Here is a 19,165-nt window from a genome sequence, read left to right as displayed (position 1 = left end):
CATCATTTTAGTAGATGCTAGAGATCTACTGGGAAGAAAAAAAGCATATAGGTTAGCATCTTTTCTTACTATTTATCTTTAATGCTTAGAATCCAGTTTGATGAGATAGACCTAATACCAACAATTACAAGTATATTTCTAATGCAAGGACAACAAAAACAAACTGGTATGGACCTAAACCTTGTGTGCTTTTAAAATGCATAACAGCTACTGCAGGCTCAGTGTGTTGGACTTACTCTCTCACCAGGTGGGCCAGGAGGACCGTCGTTGCCTGCTGTGCCCTTCAGCACACAAGAACAAATCATCATCAGCTCAAATAAAAAAAAAAAAAGCAGCTCTATTTAATTATGTGACAAAGTAGCAATTTAATTGAAAAGTCTTGACTCTTTGTGAGTAGTGTTTTGTTGTAACGGCTATAGCATCAGGACCTTGGGTCCAGGTTTTCCTGTTGGACCTCTGGCTCCTCGAGCGCCCCTGGGACCCTAAAGAGAGAGAGAAACAAAGTCATGTTAAGCACACGACTTTATGGCAACAACAGTCTAGATCAACAGCTATAATATATGCACATAATTTGACTGGAAGAATAATTTAAACGATTCAACAATGTTTACACTAATAGCCCATTAATCACAAAAAATATGGCGTGAACAGGACCTACCGTCGGACCTCTTTGTCCTCGCGGACCAGATTTGCCAGCAGTGCCCTGTTAGGTAACAAAAAAATTAAAAAAGGCTTAAGCACAGATTCTGCTCGTCTGTCCTCATCCAGCATTAATCCACTTAACATATGAAACCCCATTAACATGTGTTCCACACAAAGCATCTCTTCTACATCGAGCAACAACCAGAGAACAGTGTGTTCCCTGTTCAAGCAGGGAACACACTGTAGTGACTCATTATTTCCTTTTAACTGATAAATAAACAATAATTTGTAATTACAGGACACAGTGCAATGTCATTTACCTGTATGGGCCTGCTAAGAAAACCTTGAATTTAAACTGTGATCCCATTAATAAATGTAAACGGCTCATATGGAAATATAAATAAAGAGTACAGGAGTTATGTTCATTGAAAGCAAAGAATTTTTAAGTAACTATTTGGCTTCTCACATTAGAAGAGAAATTTTGACTTTGGCTGGATTGCTTTATTTCACAAAATAACCTCTGTGTGCCAAATAAAGCTGTTAGATGGACCTGGCTTTGGTCAAATAATACAGTTTAAAGTATCCACTTAATAAAAGATTTTTAAGCCAATTTATTTAATAACTTTTTATACTTTTAATAATCTTTATATTAAAGTGGATTTCAAACTAATACTCTCTCCCACTACCTCCACCTTTAATAAAACGAATGGTGTTGAGCTGGGGATATCTGGCTTACTGCACACGTCAGTGGTGAACGTGCAAATATGAAAACTCAAACAGCGTCTCAGCAACTCTCCAAAACTGCGTGAGTGCAACTCTTTTTCAAGCCAAGAAATGAGGCCATGGGCTCAATGAAAGCACAATTGTTTCCGCACCTTTTGTTCTCTCCCTGACATTGATTTCGCTGCTGTTATTCATTTATTTATTTATTTTTGTGCCGAGTCACCGTGCAGATGCTTTGTAATGGGAATCAATTTTCTTTTGTGCTGGACCGTGATGTCGTGGTGATTTTCATACACAAAAACTTAATGCATGTGTTTTCTTACCCTGCCTCCTTTCTCGCCATTGGCTCCGGGGAATCCAGGGAAACCGCTTGAGCCCTGTCGACAGGAGGTAGATATGTCGTGGAGGGAAAGTACAGAAACACAAGAGAAGCTGTGAGGGTCAGCACGTGCATAATAATTAAAGCTCATCCTGTATTTATCTGCACTGCTGTTGCATGTCATCTTCAGTTACTTTTACACTGTTAACCCCACGCTCCTGTCAAATAGCCTGAATCTAGAGTTTGAAACATAAGGGGGTTAAAAAAAGCTGTTCCTTATCTATACTGCACTATACTTCTTGTTAAAGAACATTTTCTCAGTCCATATAAAATAATTGACACACTGAAACAAGAAGAGGGAAACTTTACAACATGGCACAAAATATCTTTAAACACGAGACAAAGTGACATTTTCTGTAATCATACTGTGAACAGGGGGATTTTTTTTTTAAAAAGCTTACCTATTCTGCAGAGCCTCAAATGTTGCATTGGGGACATTCAACAAAAATTGAATCCATGGCAAACTTTACCTCCGTAAAGCAATAACACTAAAATTTTGCACTGCCAAAATAAAGCTGTGTTGTTTACTCATTTAGGGAATTATAGCCTTGTTAGTGACACCTTATTAAAAAGTGATGCCAATTTTTTTAAAATATTTTTTTGAAAAATAACTAAAAAAAATAAAAATAACCAGCGTGCTATAATATGGGATGTTTGTCAGCTGCGTTATTTCCGAGTAACCTGGCAAACCCGATGACTTGAAGTACCACAGCCAACAAAGTAAACCACCATTTAATATTTGTTATCTATTATTATCCAAGAAAAACACCAACAAAAAAACTTGATTTTTACAAACGTACCTTAGGTCCTTGTCTTCCAGGATAACCTGGCAATCCTGGGACACCCAGTTTACCCTGAGAGACATTAACACCACAAGTAAGCACAGGAATACAATTTTAGCACAACTGCAGTCAGAGCTATGTTACCTTTTCTCCAGCAAGACCAAGAGGACCAGATTCACCAGGGGGCCCAGCTCTGCCTTTAGGACCCTCAGGACCATCCTCTCCACGGGACCCAATCAAACCAATTTCACCCTACAATCAACAAATATATAACAACATATCTTAATTTTCCATCCAAATAGTAAAGATTCAACTAAATGTTGAGTCATCAGTGTTTTTATTTCAGTCAAGCTCCTCACCCGGTCTCCTTTGATTCCCATGTCCCCCTTGAAACCCGGGAAACCGTCCTCACCCTGAAATGAGAGAAGTTAGTGAATTTTCTGGCATTTTTGGGGTTAATTTACTATATTCTTGCTAAAAGCATTGTTTAACTGTCTGAAATTGATTATTTTTTCTAAGAAACTCCCTGAAACTTTTTTTTAAAAGTTATTTTTTGAAAATCTTTTAAAGCTTCAGCCTTCTTAGGTTCACTGTGTAAATCACAGGATTGACAGTGCTATCTGCTGGTCAGATAGTGGAATAGCACCTGCATGGAAACGTAAAGCTGTTGACATTTTCATCCTCTACATTTGCAGCAGTGCCCATTCACTTTTATTTGTGACTGTTTATATACCGATGTACCAAATTAGAAAACATTATATAATTTGCTCTAGTTTTAAAGACACAAGACACTCAGTATATCTACAATACACCGAATGATGCTCGGGTTTATTGACTTTGTGAATAAATGGACTGAAGGACACGATTGAGTTCATCCAAACTTATTACTCTTTTCTTTGAAACTTTCACTTGTCCATGTTTTCAACTCTCTGATGCATAATGCAGTACTGAGCACGTCTGTTGCCACCAACTCGCATCGCAAAGACCACACGCACACACCTCAAGAAAAGCACATCCTTTATTCATAACAAACGCTTTCTCCTCGAGGTTTTGGCTTTTGGATCTCTTGCTATAAATAATTCAATAAAAAATGATATGAATACCTGTCATTGTAGTAAGAACAACATCTCTCAGTCAGATAATGGATTTTTTTTTACAGTGACACAGCTGTATTGATCTTGAATAAAAGTTATGCCTATCTATATATAAAAAATATTAGTTTAAATTCTACATGGATACATGCACAGTTCAACACTTCAGAAACTGCTTGGAGTTGATTGTAGTGGGCTTTCAAAAATATTCTAGAGCATGACAGCTTTACATTCAACAGTGGATCAAGGGTCACTTTAAGAAAGTCTCCGTCTTTGCTGAAGAAGGCTATCGACTGACCTGTTTATATTTTATATAAAAAAAATTGTGTAAAATAATATATATATTTTAAAAAGACATATATACCTTCTCTCCCTTTGATCCCTTGAGACCACGGACACCATCTGCACCCTGCAGGACAGAAGCCAGAGATTAGAATGATGACAATGATGTCTAGCAGGACAAACTCCTGTAGAATAATAAAAAGCGTTTGGACAATCAAATTTGCCTCATCAAACATCATACCTTAACACCACGAGGACCAGGATAACCAATGGGACCCTGTGGGCCTGATGGACCCTGGAGCAAAGAAAGAGTTTATGATTACTGGGGCTAACGCTTAGCAGATAAATGCAGATGGCATTAATAATAACTTGTAATTACATATTTAAATACCCGATTAGTGTCAATTTAAGATGGTTCGCCATTACAATTGCATCGTAAACAATCAGTGTTGGTCAATTATTGAACCAAGCTAAACTGTAATATTAAATACTGGCACAACATAAGCTCAGTTAACAAAAGGTTATGTGATCTGAATATGAATAACAATTAAAAAGTGAATGAATGAATAAATGAACAAATGAAAAAAATAAAAAAATAAATAAAAATAAGATAAAATTCTGTGACTTCAAAACACCTACTTGGGCTCCTTTCTCTCCAGGTGGCCCCTCCTTACCAGGATGACCCTGCAAAACAAAACAAAGACATCACAACATGGTTAAAACTTGCAAAACTATTGAACTTAGTGAATGCTGTGACCTAATGTGTGTCACTGAGCTACGTGATGCAACCGTTTATGATGTTGAAGCAACTTCACAAAAAAGAACCCCAGCGTTTCTTTCTGAATTCATATTAAGATCAATTTCTAGCTTTTGTGTTGTCCTTCAAACACATGGCAAACCAACAAAAGAGTTACTATTTCAGAGCAAAGCTGAATTGTAGTGCATTCACACAATGCTGCATTAATTATAAGGGTAAACTTGTGTGCTCTATGGTGCTTTTTTGCAAACAATAGCATAGTATATTAGCAGATATACTACAAGTACAAGTTTTTCTAGTAATAATATTAAATTAGATATTTGTGTGATGGCCACTGATGAAGTAAGGTTTATCGTACAGACAGACAGGTTGCCCACAAACATAATGGATCCTTTGGCCTCTGACATCCCGATCTGAAGTGTGACATTGAGGTAGAGGGCTGTAAATCACCAGGCTCTGGCGCCTGAGGCCAGCTAAGCCTGTCTGCCTGTTGAACTTACACACCTCTCCAAGTAAGGGCAGTGAAGGAGGTATGACATGAACAACTACGGGTCGAAATAACAAATCCCGTAGGCTATTTATCAAATTTCTGGTGATGGAAAATGCCACGAGAGATGTCTGAGGTACAGTTCTGCCATGTTGCACAAAAAGGATTAAATAAAAATCAAAATATTGTCCATGTGCATTTTTTGAAGCACATAGCTTGCACAACAACTTCATTTATAGTCTCAAATGCATATGAGATATTTCAAGAAAAACAAACAAACAAAAAATCGGGCCATTTCCAAAAATCATTACCAACAGACTGAAGGTATAACACAAATAAGTCAAGGAGTCACTGTATATGTGTGCATCTGTGTGTGCGCTGTCTGTTTTCTTAGCAATCTACTTTCCACTTGGTGGGTTTATGCAGAGGATTCAATAGAGAATACTGTTGTTTCAGGTCATTTGAATGAATGGTTCTTATTTTACGGTATAAGCTTTTTATTTTTTCTGCTTTCACAACTTCTGATAACTTGCAGGTGAGACGTGTGAGACGAATATTCTCAAAACCACCTCCACATGTAAATTTTCAATCTGTGTGAGTTATGGCCACCACAATTTTACAATGTTCCAGACATGGTTCCTGACTTTTAAGGGGAAGCATGTAACTAATTTAACTTGGGTTTTGGTTTGATTTTTTATTAATGACTGCACTTTTTGTTTGCATACTTAAGAACAATTTTTAGCAAAATGTCCATTTCATCTACTCAGCACCCATAGTTAAATTCTTAATCTATGGGAACTAAAACTTCCCTTTATTTTTGCAAAACAAATAAAGGAAAGGCTCTCAAAGTGGATTGTCCACAAACTAAACTTTGCATGTCTATTGTTTCGCTAATCCTCAATGATCTCGTAAGTACTTTAGCTGTGCAGCTATCTTTGAACTTGGTGGTTATATAAAAGTGCACAATTTCCCCATATTTAAACGGCAGTACTAAACTACTACTAATACTAGTACAAAATAAAAAGTAAAAAATAGCACCCACAATTTTAGTGAATATTAAATGAGTAAAGTGGTGTTAGATTATCTTTTTTGTGGGATATGTATGTATGTAATATTGATATACAGTATGCATGTGTTTAGGTCACAAGAGCACTCACAGGGGGCCCATCAGCTCCAGGTAATCCAGGCAACCCCGACCTGCCCTGAGGTCCCTGCATGAGGAAAAGAAAAAGACAGATTTAAAAAAACGTCCAGGATTCTTATGAAGGTCACGTGCAGGTTCAAATAAGCTAAATGCAACTTTTTGACTTTAGCATAGATTCTTAGTTTTGATGAAAGAAAACTCAAGGAAAAAGAAATTCTATCATAAACAAAAAATAAATAAACTGAATTTAAATTTTAAATTGTAGTTAGATAAATGCAACTAAGCTTCCTTAACAAAGAGACATGACAAAGAAGCATGCAGTACATAGCATACTTAGCATGAATCTTGCTAACCTGCAGATACCAAATTTGCCTTATTTTGCCAAATAATGCAAAAGTTACATCAAATCATGGGTCTTTATATCTTATATCAAATACAGTTTACTGATTCGGCAACTTAATAATTCCTCGCACAAGACTACGTTTTTTTGTACCAACAAACATTTCATTCACCAGGTACAAACCGTAATGCTTTAATAATAAGCTTTCAAATAATGAAGACAGAAATAAACACACTTTTTCTCCAGGTGGTCCAATGGAGCCTTGAGGACCAGGAAGACCCTGCAAAACAAGAGACAGATAGAGATGAGAGTCGATATAGCAACAACAGGCATGCTCAAACACATGCGCAAGCTGGATAAACTGAAGCATTTGTTGGAGCTGTAAATAGTTTAGCTGGTAAAGAAATGTTAAGCCTGTGTGTTTAAGTGTGCTTGTTCTTTCTAAGTGGGGTATATTGGTCCTTAGCATTCTTGCAAATCCTTAAATATTTGTTTATGTGCTCCCATATATGCATTTCTGAGTCCCTACCTGCCATTGCCCTTTATATTTGTTGGTTTGGTTGTGTTTCTGTCCTTGTTTCCCATGCTTTTGTCTTCATGTCTTTCAGCATTAGTTATTTATCTTTTGGTTACTTTCCGTTGTACTGTGAAAGTTCGTCTTCCCATTTGTCTTGTATTTTTACTTCCCACCTTTGCTCCTTTGCCTTCTATGCCTGACAGTCGGCCCATGTGCCCTTTTCCCCACTTGTGTGTCATTTTTTAAACCAATGCTCAGTGTATACAGAGGCTACAAGCAAACTGTCAAACTTGCTTAGGAAGAATCCTAACAGAGGGAAGTGACACAGAATCTCTCTTAGTGGCAGCCATAATAACCCTTAATAAAAACTGGATGAATTTTCTAATGACTAAGGAAAGGTGCTCCAGTGATTCTTTCATCCCCTCCTTCAGCAGTAGATAGACTAGACCAATCCTTTTATGAAGTGAAAGGAGATAATGCCCTCCCATTATTCATAGCGACATAATACATGAACATCATTAACTGCAATGAGCATCACTGACATGTGACAGCTAAATGTTCATTAGTAGTGCCGTTTCTATTTGATGCCAAAACGTGCTGATAAAATTTGAACCTTCAATGAGAGGTGACCTCTCCGGTGAACGTTATTTGTATTTAATGATGAGTCCGAATTCCGTCCTTTGTAACAAAGTGATATTTTTCACTGATTTCTCTCTTTCATAAGACCTGCATGTAACAGCACAGTAACACTGCATGAGGCATCTAAGATGTATTTTCTGTAGTCCATCTTTGAGACACTGTTTCACCACATCAACAACATCCGCTGCCACATTATTAAGCTGTCTGAGATTCTCTGACCGCTGCACTTCTCTTTTCCTAGGTCCTTATGAATTCTGCCTCACACTTTTCTTTGACCTCATAATGTTTTCCACTGAAGCACAACATAACACTATCTGATATGTGCTTATATATTTATGTGTGTGTATGTGTGGGTGTGTGTCAGCTTGAAGCAACAGTTGTAGAAGCTTTGCAGGAATTAAACCAACACAAAGACAATGAAAACCAAACCAAACAAATAGTTTTTCTCCTAAGATAAGTCCATGGAAAATATCCCTGCACTGCACTTGTCTTTGCTTGTTTCAGGTGCAGTGATGACACCTCGTGATTGATTCGTTCACCTGTGTCCCAGGGATTCCCTGCTGCCCGGGTGGGCCTGGCTCTCCTTGAGGTCCCTGAAAAAAAAAGAAGACTGTCAAAACTAGACAAGAAACATTATTCCCGGAGCAACTCTCACAAATACAGTGCAGTTGAATTACACCCAGTGTGGCACTGTTAACAGGTGTGCTCTGTCGCCAGGACTATTTACTCTCCAGATCACAAAGAAAAAACAATGATATCTCAGGGGATAAGTTACAGAAGAGTTTAATTAACTAATTGAAATATTTTGGTATGCCTACTTTTCCCAATCTGCTTCATATACTCCAATCTGGAATATAGCTGCCTTTTTACTGAGCTTAATGTATTTTACTTTGGTTACAAAAGCAAAGTCCAAAAAATTCCACTCTTTCCTAAAATACCGCAGCATGTTTACTTAGGAGTCCAGGACAGAAATAAATGAAAGAGAGGCGATACTCTTGGTGGACATTTAATTCTCAAAAGCAGCAAAACTTATTAATAACACATTTCTGTAAGTTGTTGTTATTTATATATATTTATCTTAACATAATGTAACTTTTAACACATCTTTAAGATATAATGATCACAGCAGACTCACAACTGAGCACTGAACCTTTGATCTCACAGCTGTGCATTCTACAACCTAAAAGTTAACTTTAACAATGCGCACTGAGTAAAAGCATCTGTATAGTTCAGCCCAGGGTCTGAAGATCTGCAGCACTAAAAGCTGATATGGTCACATGTTGGTGACTATAATAATGAGGAAGCTGTGTTTGTACCATGTTTCCTTTTGGACCTTGAGGACCATCAACTCCAGCAACACCCTGCAGAGGACACATTAAACAAGACTCGTGACCGATCATATTAATTGCAGGCAGTGATACTACATGGGGACATGGTAAAAGTCAGAGTACGTACAGGTGATCCAGGGGGTCCTGGAGGACCACGAGGTCCCAGCAAACCTCTTGGACCCTATGAGGAACAAACGAGTTCAAGTAAACTGAGAATTGTTTTATGGTCATAATATTCATGAATAATTGTCAGAGGGGCACTACTGCCCCTGCTGGATGCTTGTGTTAGCTTTTTTAAATGACTTAAGGAAGATCATGTTGCAGCTTGTTGTAATTTCATAGATCTGGGATGGCATGATATAATAAGACCAGGAGCCTTACACTCTCTCCAGCTAATCCTCGAGGCCCAATCTCTCCATCCTCGCCCTGAGGGAAGAAACAGACATAATCAGAGAAAATGAAATATAATGATCTTTACGGAACTTTTAGCGTTTATCATATTAATTCAAATAAACCAGACCAGGAAGTAAACAGTGGCATCTTGCATTATATATTAGTAATCATCACTTTTAATTTTAGGTGCTCAAAATCCTCTATCAGTTACAGCTTATGTTAAACCACTGCAAACATAACTGAATGCACCAACAGCCAGGAGTTGGTTAAGGTAGTTTCATAAGAAGAAAAGGTTAGACACAACCTCCCCTCGTTCCCAGTTCCCAGTCTCAACCCAGCTGCTGCTGCCTGAGGGCTGAGCTGGTGAAGCACATCTGATCTAAATAAGTATGTTGGTGATGCATCTCAGCTGAGTGCAGGTATTTGTGAGATAAAAGAGGAAGCATTTACTCTCTGTCCATCCTCTCCAGGGGCACCTGGGGGTCCCATTGGTCCTGGTTCTCCCTAAGAAAAAGAAGAAAGAGATCAGAAAGACACACAGGTTGAGGTTAATATCTCACATTATGATGTTCTTTTATTTATTTTGTAGAATTTTCTAGTTGGAGCTTTTAATTTGAAAACTACATTAGTGTCCTTTCAAACACTGGTTACTTTTTTGTTTCTTCATCCTTGCATACTAAACACATTATGTTTTCACTTCCTGCTGCATCTCACTATACTGTAAAAGCCTTCATACCAAACCTTTGATGCTATAAACCATTGCTCGGAATGAAACAAATACGACATCATAACACAGATTTCGAATAACCAGGTGACAGGCAGGATGTCGTACTCGACAGTGATTTCATTGGTAATTTTTCAATGTACAAACCAATTGCCGAGCTTCAGTGCGTGATTAATGCAGGTACATTAGTGGAAGCCATGTAGCAAATTATAAATTGTTAATCCATTTTCCCCTCTTGGCATAACAGTTCTTCACTCAGCACACTGAAATTTAAGGATGTTACTCAACATGATCTTAGAAAGATACTGAAATTCCAAACTACATCACCCACTACAGCCAACTAAAAGAGATCCAAGATATCCAAACCTTTGGTTATTATTGTAATCTAAGACGGCTAATCCTGTATAACTGAGAGAGTTTGTTTTAATGCCAGTTTTGTGACTTATCACACGAGGAAGCAGTGTTTTGTTCACCTGCTCAAAAACATCTAGAGTTGTTTCTCGGGCAAACGATGCTCTGTTTTATATTTACTCTCAGTGGATAAATCTCACAGCTATTCTAAATCAGAGAGCTCTGCAAAAGGAGCAGACTGCACATGATTTAACGTATGAAGTGCCATATTATGCTCACCCTGTGTCCTTTTTCACCAGGCAGCCCAGGAAGTCCATCAAATCCTCTGTCACCCTGTAAGGAAACAGTACGCAATATTACAAAAGCAATCTTTATATGGACAAGAGCACTTCCACTATTTGCTCTTTTCTAGTGAAATAAACTTTAAATGTTATGTAGCAGCATTTGTACCTTAGAACCTGATTCTCCAGGCATCCCACGGGCACCATCAGCTCCAGCACGACCCTTAAAACAGAAGCGAGATTAAAAATATGAACACAGATTTTGATACCGCGGAGACGTTCAGAACATAACTATGGGATTCTAGATAAGTAAGATAATATTTTTTTTTGTTATATCTGCTTTAAAAACACGCACTTTTCTATTTTGTATTTTAGTATCAGTCTCCTTTTTCATTTCTGTAGAAAACTACCAGCGACTACGTTCTATTTATATCATCAGATAAAATGTCAATATTTGTTTTTTCATTTAGATTTACTCTTCCTGTGAACCAGTTGGCTTCCTGGATGTTGCAAATTCTTACCGATAGATGAAGAAAATGAGTATTTGTTTGGTTGTTATAATCAGTAAATAATGAATTAAAACCAAAGAATATGTTTATTTTTCAGATTTGACTCATTTTTGAAGGGCAGCTTACATTTCTCTTATTAACTCTATCTCCTCCTTGCCTCACTAGTTTTTAGGGAAAACGTTAGAAATGACAGTGCAAGATACATTTCATCCACTGCATCCATAAATAACTAGCTTGCATACTGTTTATTTAATTAAGCAATATTTAATCACATTTTGTGACATTAAAATCAGCTAAGGTCCTGCATTTTAATTAAGCTTGTATTACTAACTTGCAAATGACTGGTTTATGTTTATTAGTATCCAATTAGGTCACGATGTTTGGCCCTGCAGAGGGACTGAACCGTGACACTAATTGCACCCTACATTCATAGTCAGTGTTAATGTTTTGGCATTTTCAGACAGATTAACTGCCCAGCCATTGATCCGAGGATTGGAGGGACCACAGGCCTTTAAGCACATCTCAAGCAATTGTTTGTTGGAGTGGAAATAAGCTTCTCAGCTACTGAGGAGAGACGACAAGTACAAACAACCACACAACAAACACAGAGGCATGCAAGCACACACACACACACACACACACACTGCAGTGCGAGTGCTGGAGGTGAGTGAGTTCACTCACCCGCTTGCCTGCCTTGCCAGGCTGCCCTGGGGGACCTTGGGTGCCACGAGGACCCTGTAAAAGCACATGAGGACCAGTTTGGTGATCAGCAGCACTATTTGTTTCTCAGTTTGTGTGAAATGTTTTCACTCATTCATTAAGTCATAACTTATCCCTCACCTGAGGACCAGGGTCTCCACTTTCACCTTTCAATCCAGAAATGCCAGGTGGACCCTAAAGTAAGAGAACACAAACCAAGCATGCTTATATATACACATCTTTTCAAGCTTTTTTCACAGTTTCCTTCAGGAAAGATTATGGAAAACAGTTCTTTAAAAAAACAGCAGATGGCGACATTTTACAGCACTCAAACCATATACCAATGCTCATCAAAATAAACATCACTGCACCGATTATTTTTAAGCACAAATTGGCACATATGATATTATAAACTGCAAGACACTCCTATCAGATTTTTGAATCATGGATTATATCCACCTGGCTTAAATGCTGATCTTTATTTGCTGCAAACAATCAGCTTCTAAACGCTTTGTGCCAAGTTAGAGTTCAAACTTATTTGCAAGACTAGCCTGATAGCTCCAGGTCTAGCTGGCACCAGAGGCCTAAGATTACACATACAGGTACAGTGATAGATCGGTGTTTTATCTGGCATTCATCTCTGGGCAAGTCTTTTGTAGGGTCTTTTCCTGGAGATAAGCTGTGGATCTTGTATCAACAAGCCCAAGAAAAAAAAAGTTTGCCCAGTTGCAATATGTAAAGCAGCTGTTAACATGTGTATTTTTCCTCTGTTTCACTGAGCAACAAAAAAAACGTACTACTCTGTATTTGATTGTACTTTCTTCTAGTACCAACAGTACAAAGAAAAATGCACAAGCAACAAAAGAAGATATTTTATAATCCAATCTAATAAAACACTGCATTTTTAAAAATATGCATTTGATTAACTTGATCTTGAATACTTGTTCCAGATATATACAATGGCTGTAAATGACAACTTTAATGAATACAATAAACACAAAACTATGAATAATAAACATATTTAGAGATTGAAGAGCTGTGTTGCAGCATAAATTCCACAGGATAAATTCTCACTCACCACTGGCCCCGATCTTCCCGTCAAACCCATTGGCCCAGGGGGTCCTCTCATAGCCAGCTGCAGGTATGGGCACAGACAAGAGCAAGGTCAAATTTCACTGAGGCAAAAAAAACATTCATAATACTTTTTGCAAACTGCATAAACAGCACATGACGCATATCTTTATGCATTTTTCAGAATTTTCCTTCCCATTTTACATATTTTGATAGTCTGTTTTCTAGTATCCTGGCATGTCTGCACTTAATAATCCTTTTTTTTTGGTCTTGGTTAAGAAAGTTGTGGCGCTGCTCACACTACATGATCACTACATCCTATTCTGAGATGCCTCTCATCTGGACTGCAGTAAACATTCTTTATCATCCTCCAGTTGCTGTCTCATTGTGATGACTTTAACATTTAATAATCAGATTTAGCAATTATTCGGTTTACCTGTTCAGTTATTGGGTCTAAAGTGAATTGTCTCTTTTTCTAAGTGCCCATCTCCTCTTCCACAAAGATGCAAAGACTACACCTGTTTCTTAGCCCACCCACAGACGCTGAGCCCCTGAAGTATTTTTAACAGTCTCTCCTGCCTGTCCACCTGTTCAAAGTGGCCTTTTCATGCTGTTGCTCTTTAGCCCACTCGGCATGTCTCCTTTTAGCCCCACAAGGACAACAAAATGCAGCACAACCCCTCCTCACCAAAATGCTGTCTCTGTCTTCCTTCCCCTCCTTTCCCCCTACAGCTCTATGTAGCCAGCAAGAGGGGGTAGGGGTTTGTCCACAGCCTTTTGGTTTCCCTGTGGCTTTTAAAATGTTGTTTCTACTTACTCTAGCCTGTGAAAGGATCGCCTGCGCCTGGGCTTCTTGGGCCGACACCACTGGACCCTTCTCACCATCCCCGCCGAAACGGAACTGTTGGACACACACAGACAGCGCATTTTGTTCAGCTCACTCTGTCATCACTACGCAATATCCTAAAAATGATCTTGGTTATGGATATATGATAAGTTTGGATGGAATGTAGTTCTGCTGTATGAGCACTTACTGGAAGCATCAGCATGGTACCAGGGGGCCCCGGCAAACCGTCAGCACCAGGCAGACCAGGGCGTCCAGGAGGACCCTGTGATACAGAAGAGGCAAAAAATTATTAATAGCATCAACATTGAAAACAAATTATGGCACGTGAAAAAAGTGTAAAAAATACATTTCCATAGCTGGTTATGTTTATAACATCTAACCATTAGCAAATCAGTTGTGGCAAAAGCTCTCTGGCAGTTTCCTGTGGACTTTGTCACATCTTTGTTGCCACTGTCGCCAAAGTGCTTGCTCATAGGGGGTCATAGGATTGTTGGGTTTTTCTCTGTATCTATTATTGTGCGATCTACTGGAAAAATATAAAGCGCCTTGAAGCGACTTTTGTTGTGATTTGGCGCTATAGAAATAAAATTGAATTGAATGGAATTGAATCTTTGTATGTACTACCATTTATATTTTGGCTGAATTCAAGAATTTATGATGGTACAGATCGCTAAAATGACTCAAACACGAGGGGGTGGAAAGCAAATTTATACAAAATGTAAAAACATAATTATCTATATGCTCTGCACTTTCATCAGTGCACCCTGTGACTCTTTATGTGTGTGTGTTGACACTTAAACAAAATGATTGCCTTTACTAATTTGCTGGGTGTTTATATATCTCTCTGTCGATCTATAGATTTTAACTAAACTGCATAGTTCATGTTCAGATTAAGGCTCTGGTCAAAGATGGGTTACACTGACCCTCACTGAGTACTTTTTTCCTCTTCCCAGATTACAGCCCTGTTTGACATTTTTTACATTTTCTGTCCATCTGTAACTACATAATAAGTATCTTTATCTGAGCTACAAAATTACAATTTTTACCCGACACACTGATGTAGCTAGTGTGGCTGTAATCATGTGTCTGTGTATGTGTGTGTCATCACGGCAAAAAGGCAGACGCGCAGATACCTGCTATACCAGGATTCACAGCAATTTGCTGCGTGTTTGTTTGTCCATATGTCTGTAGACAGGCTGTGTCATGACAGCATCAAAACTATACTATTTACATTCGGGACACTGTTTAGGTGTATAGATGGCAACAAGAAGATGTCAACTTTACAATATATATAGACTAGTTTGATGTTGGACACACAAAACTACTGAATCTCTACTCAGGTGATTTATTACTTTTTTTGCTCCTTTTTAGTTTAAGTTTTAATCTTATATTGTGCTATTTCTATTCATATCATTAACATAAATGCTTAATTGCACAGATACTAGGAGTGTCCATCGGTGAGCAACACAACCATCTGCAATCCAAAACTAACAACCTTTTTTCCATCTTTTCTTTTTAGCCGTATTTGTGCACATGTGTGAGCGTGCAGCAGAACTGTGGAACAGTTGGTTTTAAGACTTTTATAACAATACTTTACATCTCAGGTATAGTCTCACTCACCTTGGCTATTGCTGCTTATGCTAATGATGAGCAGCAAGGAAGTGAAAATAACAGCTCAAGACTATTTCTGTCTACTGACAATAATCTATTAATACACTTTCAAGTGCACTATTGTAGAAATGAATGACTGTCAGAGTTTGAATGTGCTAAAACTTGCTTTTAACCATTCTTACAACAAGAAGTTTAATTTCAGTGAACTGTGTGTAGCACAAGTAATGCCCCCAAGATCACTAGTGTTTGATATTCATATTAACTTTTAATGGTAAGCTACACACAGTTCATTCAGTATTATTCTCAATGCAGTTTTCAATGCAATTAGTGTGCTATAAAATTTCTATTCCTCACACTGCCTTCCTTTCACATATAAAACACTGACACAGATCGTTATTCTTCAACGCGTAAATGAAGTCTACCAATAAATGAACCTATAACAAAATAATTTCACTAATTCGGAGTGTCTATTAAGCTGTCCAGACATTCATTTTCTGAAAGAGTATAACCGGAAAGAACATAGTTGAATTCAGAATTCAGAGTAAATCCACATAAAAAACTATGAGCTTGGAGACATAAATGATAAACCTACCCTGTCCCCAGGATCTCCAGAGGTGCCTGGGGGTCCTTGTAGGCCTGCTGGTCCTGGAAGACCCTGAATAAGCAAAACAAAGTTAGCAGACCAACGGAGTGTCAACTCAGGAAATTCTGACAAGAGTTGATAATTTCGCATAATTAGGTCTCTTTTTTTCCCAAAAAAATATACTCACTGCTGGGCCGGGGGGTCCTGGTGGTCCTTCAATTAGCATTCCCTTAAAATACAAGCAAAGTGTTTATCACCACAAATAGTGGGATATGCAAAAGCAGTATCATAGATAAGTTCCAGATTAGATAATAATAGGAAAAAATTGTGTTCTGGAGATGTTTAGATAGCACTGCAATGGGATATTTAAAGAAGTATATAAATAAAACTGTGGTTTGGGTTTGTCACTATTTCGTTTGGGTTTAATATGATTTAAAGTTCTAATAAAAGTGAGACTGCTCGCTCTGAGAATAACATTTTTCTAAAAAATATGTGTACCAGGAAAGTGATAATAAGTCATAACATTTGGACAATTATCGACTTTTTGGAGCTTACAGGTTCAATCACAGCCGGCTCGCCCTTCTCTCCCTTCTGTCCAAAGCCTGCTACGGAACCAGCGACCTGCAGTTAAGCAAGAAAAGTGGAGGCAGCTTTATAAATGTAAAGCTAAACCATGGAGCAGTTATTCTCCACAGGTACAAATAGCACTAGACTAAGTAAATCATGGATAATACAAAGCGAGACATTAACAAACACTAACAAAGAAGAAGGGTAATCCTCATGAGCGACAACGGACCTCTGCATGCTTGAAATGGAGTCGTGCTGTCATTGCATCGTCACTGAGCAGTGTGGTTAATAAATGATCACCCAATATAACATACCAGCGGTTATCTATGTAAATTTAGTATATTTTATTTCCCATTATTTTTCCAACATTGCAATTTAGCAAATACACATGAGTAGCTGAACATAACAAATGTATAATATGAGTAAGTTCTTCCTTATGGAGGTGGAGAAGGTGTGGTGAGATTAGAAGGTGCAAGTCTGGGTGAGCTGTGTGTGAGATGGGTAGTAAAAGGCATATAAGGCCTCATCTTAACATTCTACAGTATCAATACCCAAAGGCGCACAGACACATAATGCACTTAATGGAGTCTGGTTGTGTACATTTAGCACAAAGTTGGGGCCAAATTTTCCAACATAGACACAAAATGAGGAGTTATGTTAATTTATATGGTCTTTATACTGACTAAATAACATACTGTGACAAACTGTTGATTAGTAAAGTCTGCATGTTCTTTACAACTGTGTGGGTGCACTATGCAGACAGCTGCCTACGATTTATAGGCTAATTGCAGTCCACAGTGAGACGAGCAGAGGGAGGGATCACAGCCAGCTGCTGAAAGATGAGGTGGGTAGGGAGGTGCAATAGGCCTTGTTTGGTATCAGTGGGTGTAGGCTGGGTCAGCATACACTGATTAAAAGATGTGTATGGAATAAGTGTCTGTGCTATGTTAAATAGAAATCCACCTTAATAACAAAAACTATAGCGAAATAGATGCATGCATAGTCCCTATGACCGCTGAATCACCAGACACACACTGTTGAAACAGCAGCAGATCACCTGATTCCACACTTAACGTGTCAATGACGCATTTCCCATGCCAAGCAACAAACAAAGAAGACGTGCACTGAAGGACTAAGTGAAACCACGACACACAGAGTCTCTAATGCATGCTGTTCATGCGCACACCCGTCAGTCACCAGGTCCGGGTGTGATACTTACAGTACTCTCCGAAACATCGGTTTCAGCAGCGACCCCAGGCCCCACCTCATCATCGTAGGTCGCCTCAGGTTTAGGCAGGGCTGTGCCATACTCATCATACGCCCCATAATCATACAACCTGCTGTCAACCTCGCCCAAGTCATACTGGTTTAGGTCATACTCCTTAAAGTCATATGCGTCCGCACCAGTATCCAAGGTGTCCTGTGCTTCTGCAACAACGGTGGGCTCTGGAGCAACGTGAGTGGCCTCGGTGACATATGCACCGACAACATCTTCCTCCTCAGCCTTTCATGTGTTAACCAAGCCAAGGGGGTGGGGATAATAGTGAGCAACCAAGGAAATGACAATGTTAGTTAAGCGACTGAGGTAAAATAATCCATTTTAAGATGTTATTAAAGAAAATTGCAAGTTCATTCAACAGGAAATGCAGAAAAGAAAAGAAATGGTAACACTTCACTTATTTTGAATACCATATTGTCAATCTTAGATTATCTTTAATGTGAGAAAAACAACTACACTCTTTTCACTCTTCAATATATCACTCCATTACAGCCAAGTACTGTGATATATGTATTTCAATAAATTGACTTGTTATACCAGAAAAAAAGGAATAAATAAAGTGTTACCATGATAACAAAACATAATCATTATCAGTTTGGCAATCATAGATATAAAGAAAGGCTTGATGTTATCCGAGCCTGCTTTTCTCTCTCATCGTATGGCCGTTCTGTAAATGGCATACTGATGCAAAAAGCAAAGAAAGGCTCAAACAGATGTCACTAAAGACATCAGCAACTTGCAAAAACATCAAATTATTTGAAGTGAAGTAACTGAAACGCAAATAAAATCAAAATTAGCAAATCAATTTCTATTAAAATGTTTTAGCCACAGCGATTTTCACCACAACCACGATTACCTGGCACAATAGTGCTTTTCAAACACAGTGGTGATCGCTGTGGATTTAGTTCTAGAGCAAGACAAAGTGGATGCAATTACACTTGCTGTGGACATTTAGGCAAATTAAGCATTAAAATAATCACATCAACTTTGTCAAAAACTGCAGTATACAATGCACAGTCATAGCTGGCTGTGAGCGTTAAGCCTTTTGATCATAGTTCTTTTCAAGGTAATAAGAACAAATAGTGACCAACACAAGGCTCATGTTGTGATGGACAACAGGAAATTTTATTTTTTGTTTA

The 19,165-nt window shown here is 38.3% G+C and overlaps 1 protein-coding gene across 4 annotated transcripts in view; it reads right to left on the bottom strand.

Moving 5' to 3' along the window:
• col11a1a (collagen, type XI, alpha 1a) overlaps positions 1-19,165 on the bottom strand; it is a 69,034-nt gene that overhangs the window by 32,113 nt on the left and 17,756 nt on the right. For 2 of the 4 annotated variants that reach the window (XM_082547319.1, XM_082547320.1), the window contains 28 exons: positions 17,967-18,251; positions 16,736-16,801; positions 16,368-16,409; positions 16,190-16,252; positions 14,174-14,248; positions 13,957-14,040; positions 13,147-13,203; positions 12,210-12,263; positions 12,051-12,104; positions 11,030-11,083; positions 10,859-10,912; positions 9,955-10,008; positions 9,493-9,537; positions 9,239-9,292; positions 9,100-9,144; positions 8,323-8,376; positions 6,863-6,907; positions 6,301-6,354; positions 4,539-4,583; positions 4,141-4,194; positions 3,982-4,026; positions 2,886-2,939; positions 2,671-2,778; positions 2,545-2,598; positions 1,689-1,742; positions 659-703; positions 429-482; positions 237-281 (listed from right to left, as the gene is read on the bottom strand). In XM_082547319.1, the coding sequence (XP_082403445.1) occupies positions 237-281; positions 429-482; positions 659-703; positions 1,689-1,742; positions 2,545-2,598; positions 2,671-2,778; positions 2,886-2,939; positions 3,982-4,026; positions 4,141-4,194; positions 4,539-4,583; positions 6,301-6,354; positions 6,863-6,907; positions 8,323-8,376; positions 9,100-9,144; positions 9,239-9,292; positions 9,493-9,537; positions 9,955-10,008; positions 10,859-10,912; positions 11,030-11,083; positions 12,051-12,104; positions 12,210-12,263; positions 13,147-13,203; positions 13,957-14,040; positions 14,174-14,248; positions 16,190-16,252; positions 16,368-16,409; positions 16,736-16,801; positions 17,967-18,251 (1,797 nt within the window). The remainder of the gene's footprint in view (positions 1-236; positions 282-428; positions 483-658; positions 704-1,688; positions 1,743-2,544; positions 2,599-2,670; positions 2,779-2,885; positions 2,940-3,981; positions 4,027-4,140; positions 4,195-4,538; positions 4,584-6,300; positions 6,355-6,862; positions 6,908-8,322; positions 8,377-9,099; positions 9,145-9,238; positions 9,293-9,492; positions 9,538-9,954; positions 10,009-10,858; positions 10,913-11,029; positions 11,084-12,050; positions 12,105-12,209; positions 12,264-13,146; positions 13,204-13,956; positions 14,041-14,173; positions 14,249-16,189; positions 16,253-16,367; positions 16,410-16,735; positions 16,802-17,966; positions 18,252-19,165) is intronic. The other 2 variants (XM_082547321.1, XM_082547322.1) reach the window with 1 other exon arrangement.

The sequence above is a fragment of the Aulonocara stuartgranti genome (assembly GCF_965226115.1).
Source record: "Aulonocara stuartgranti genome assembly, chromosome: 9".
Taxonomy (NCBI): domain Eukaryota; kingdom Metazoa; phylum Chordata; class Actinopteri; order Cichliformes; family Cichlidae; genus Aulonocara; species Aulonocara stuartgranti.
The sequence above is the reverse complement of the archived record's forward strand: the minus strand, read 5'-3'. Positions and strand labels throughout refer to the sequence as shown.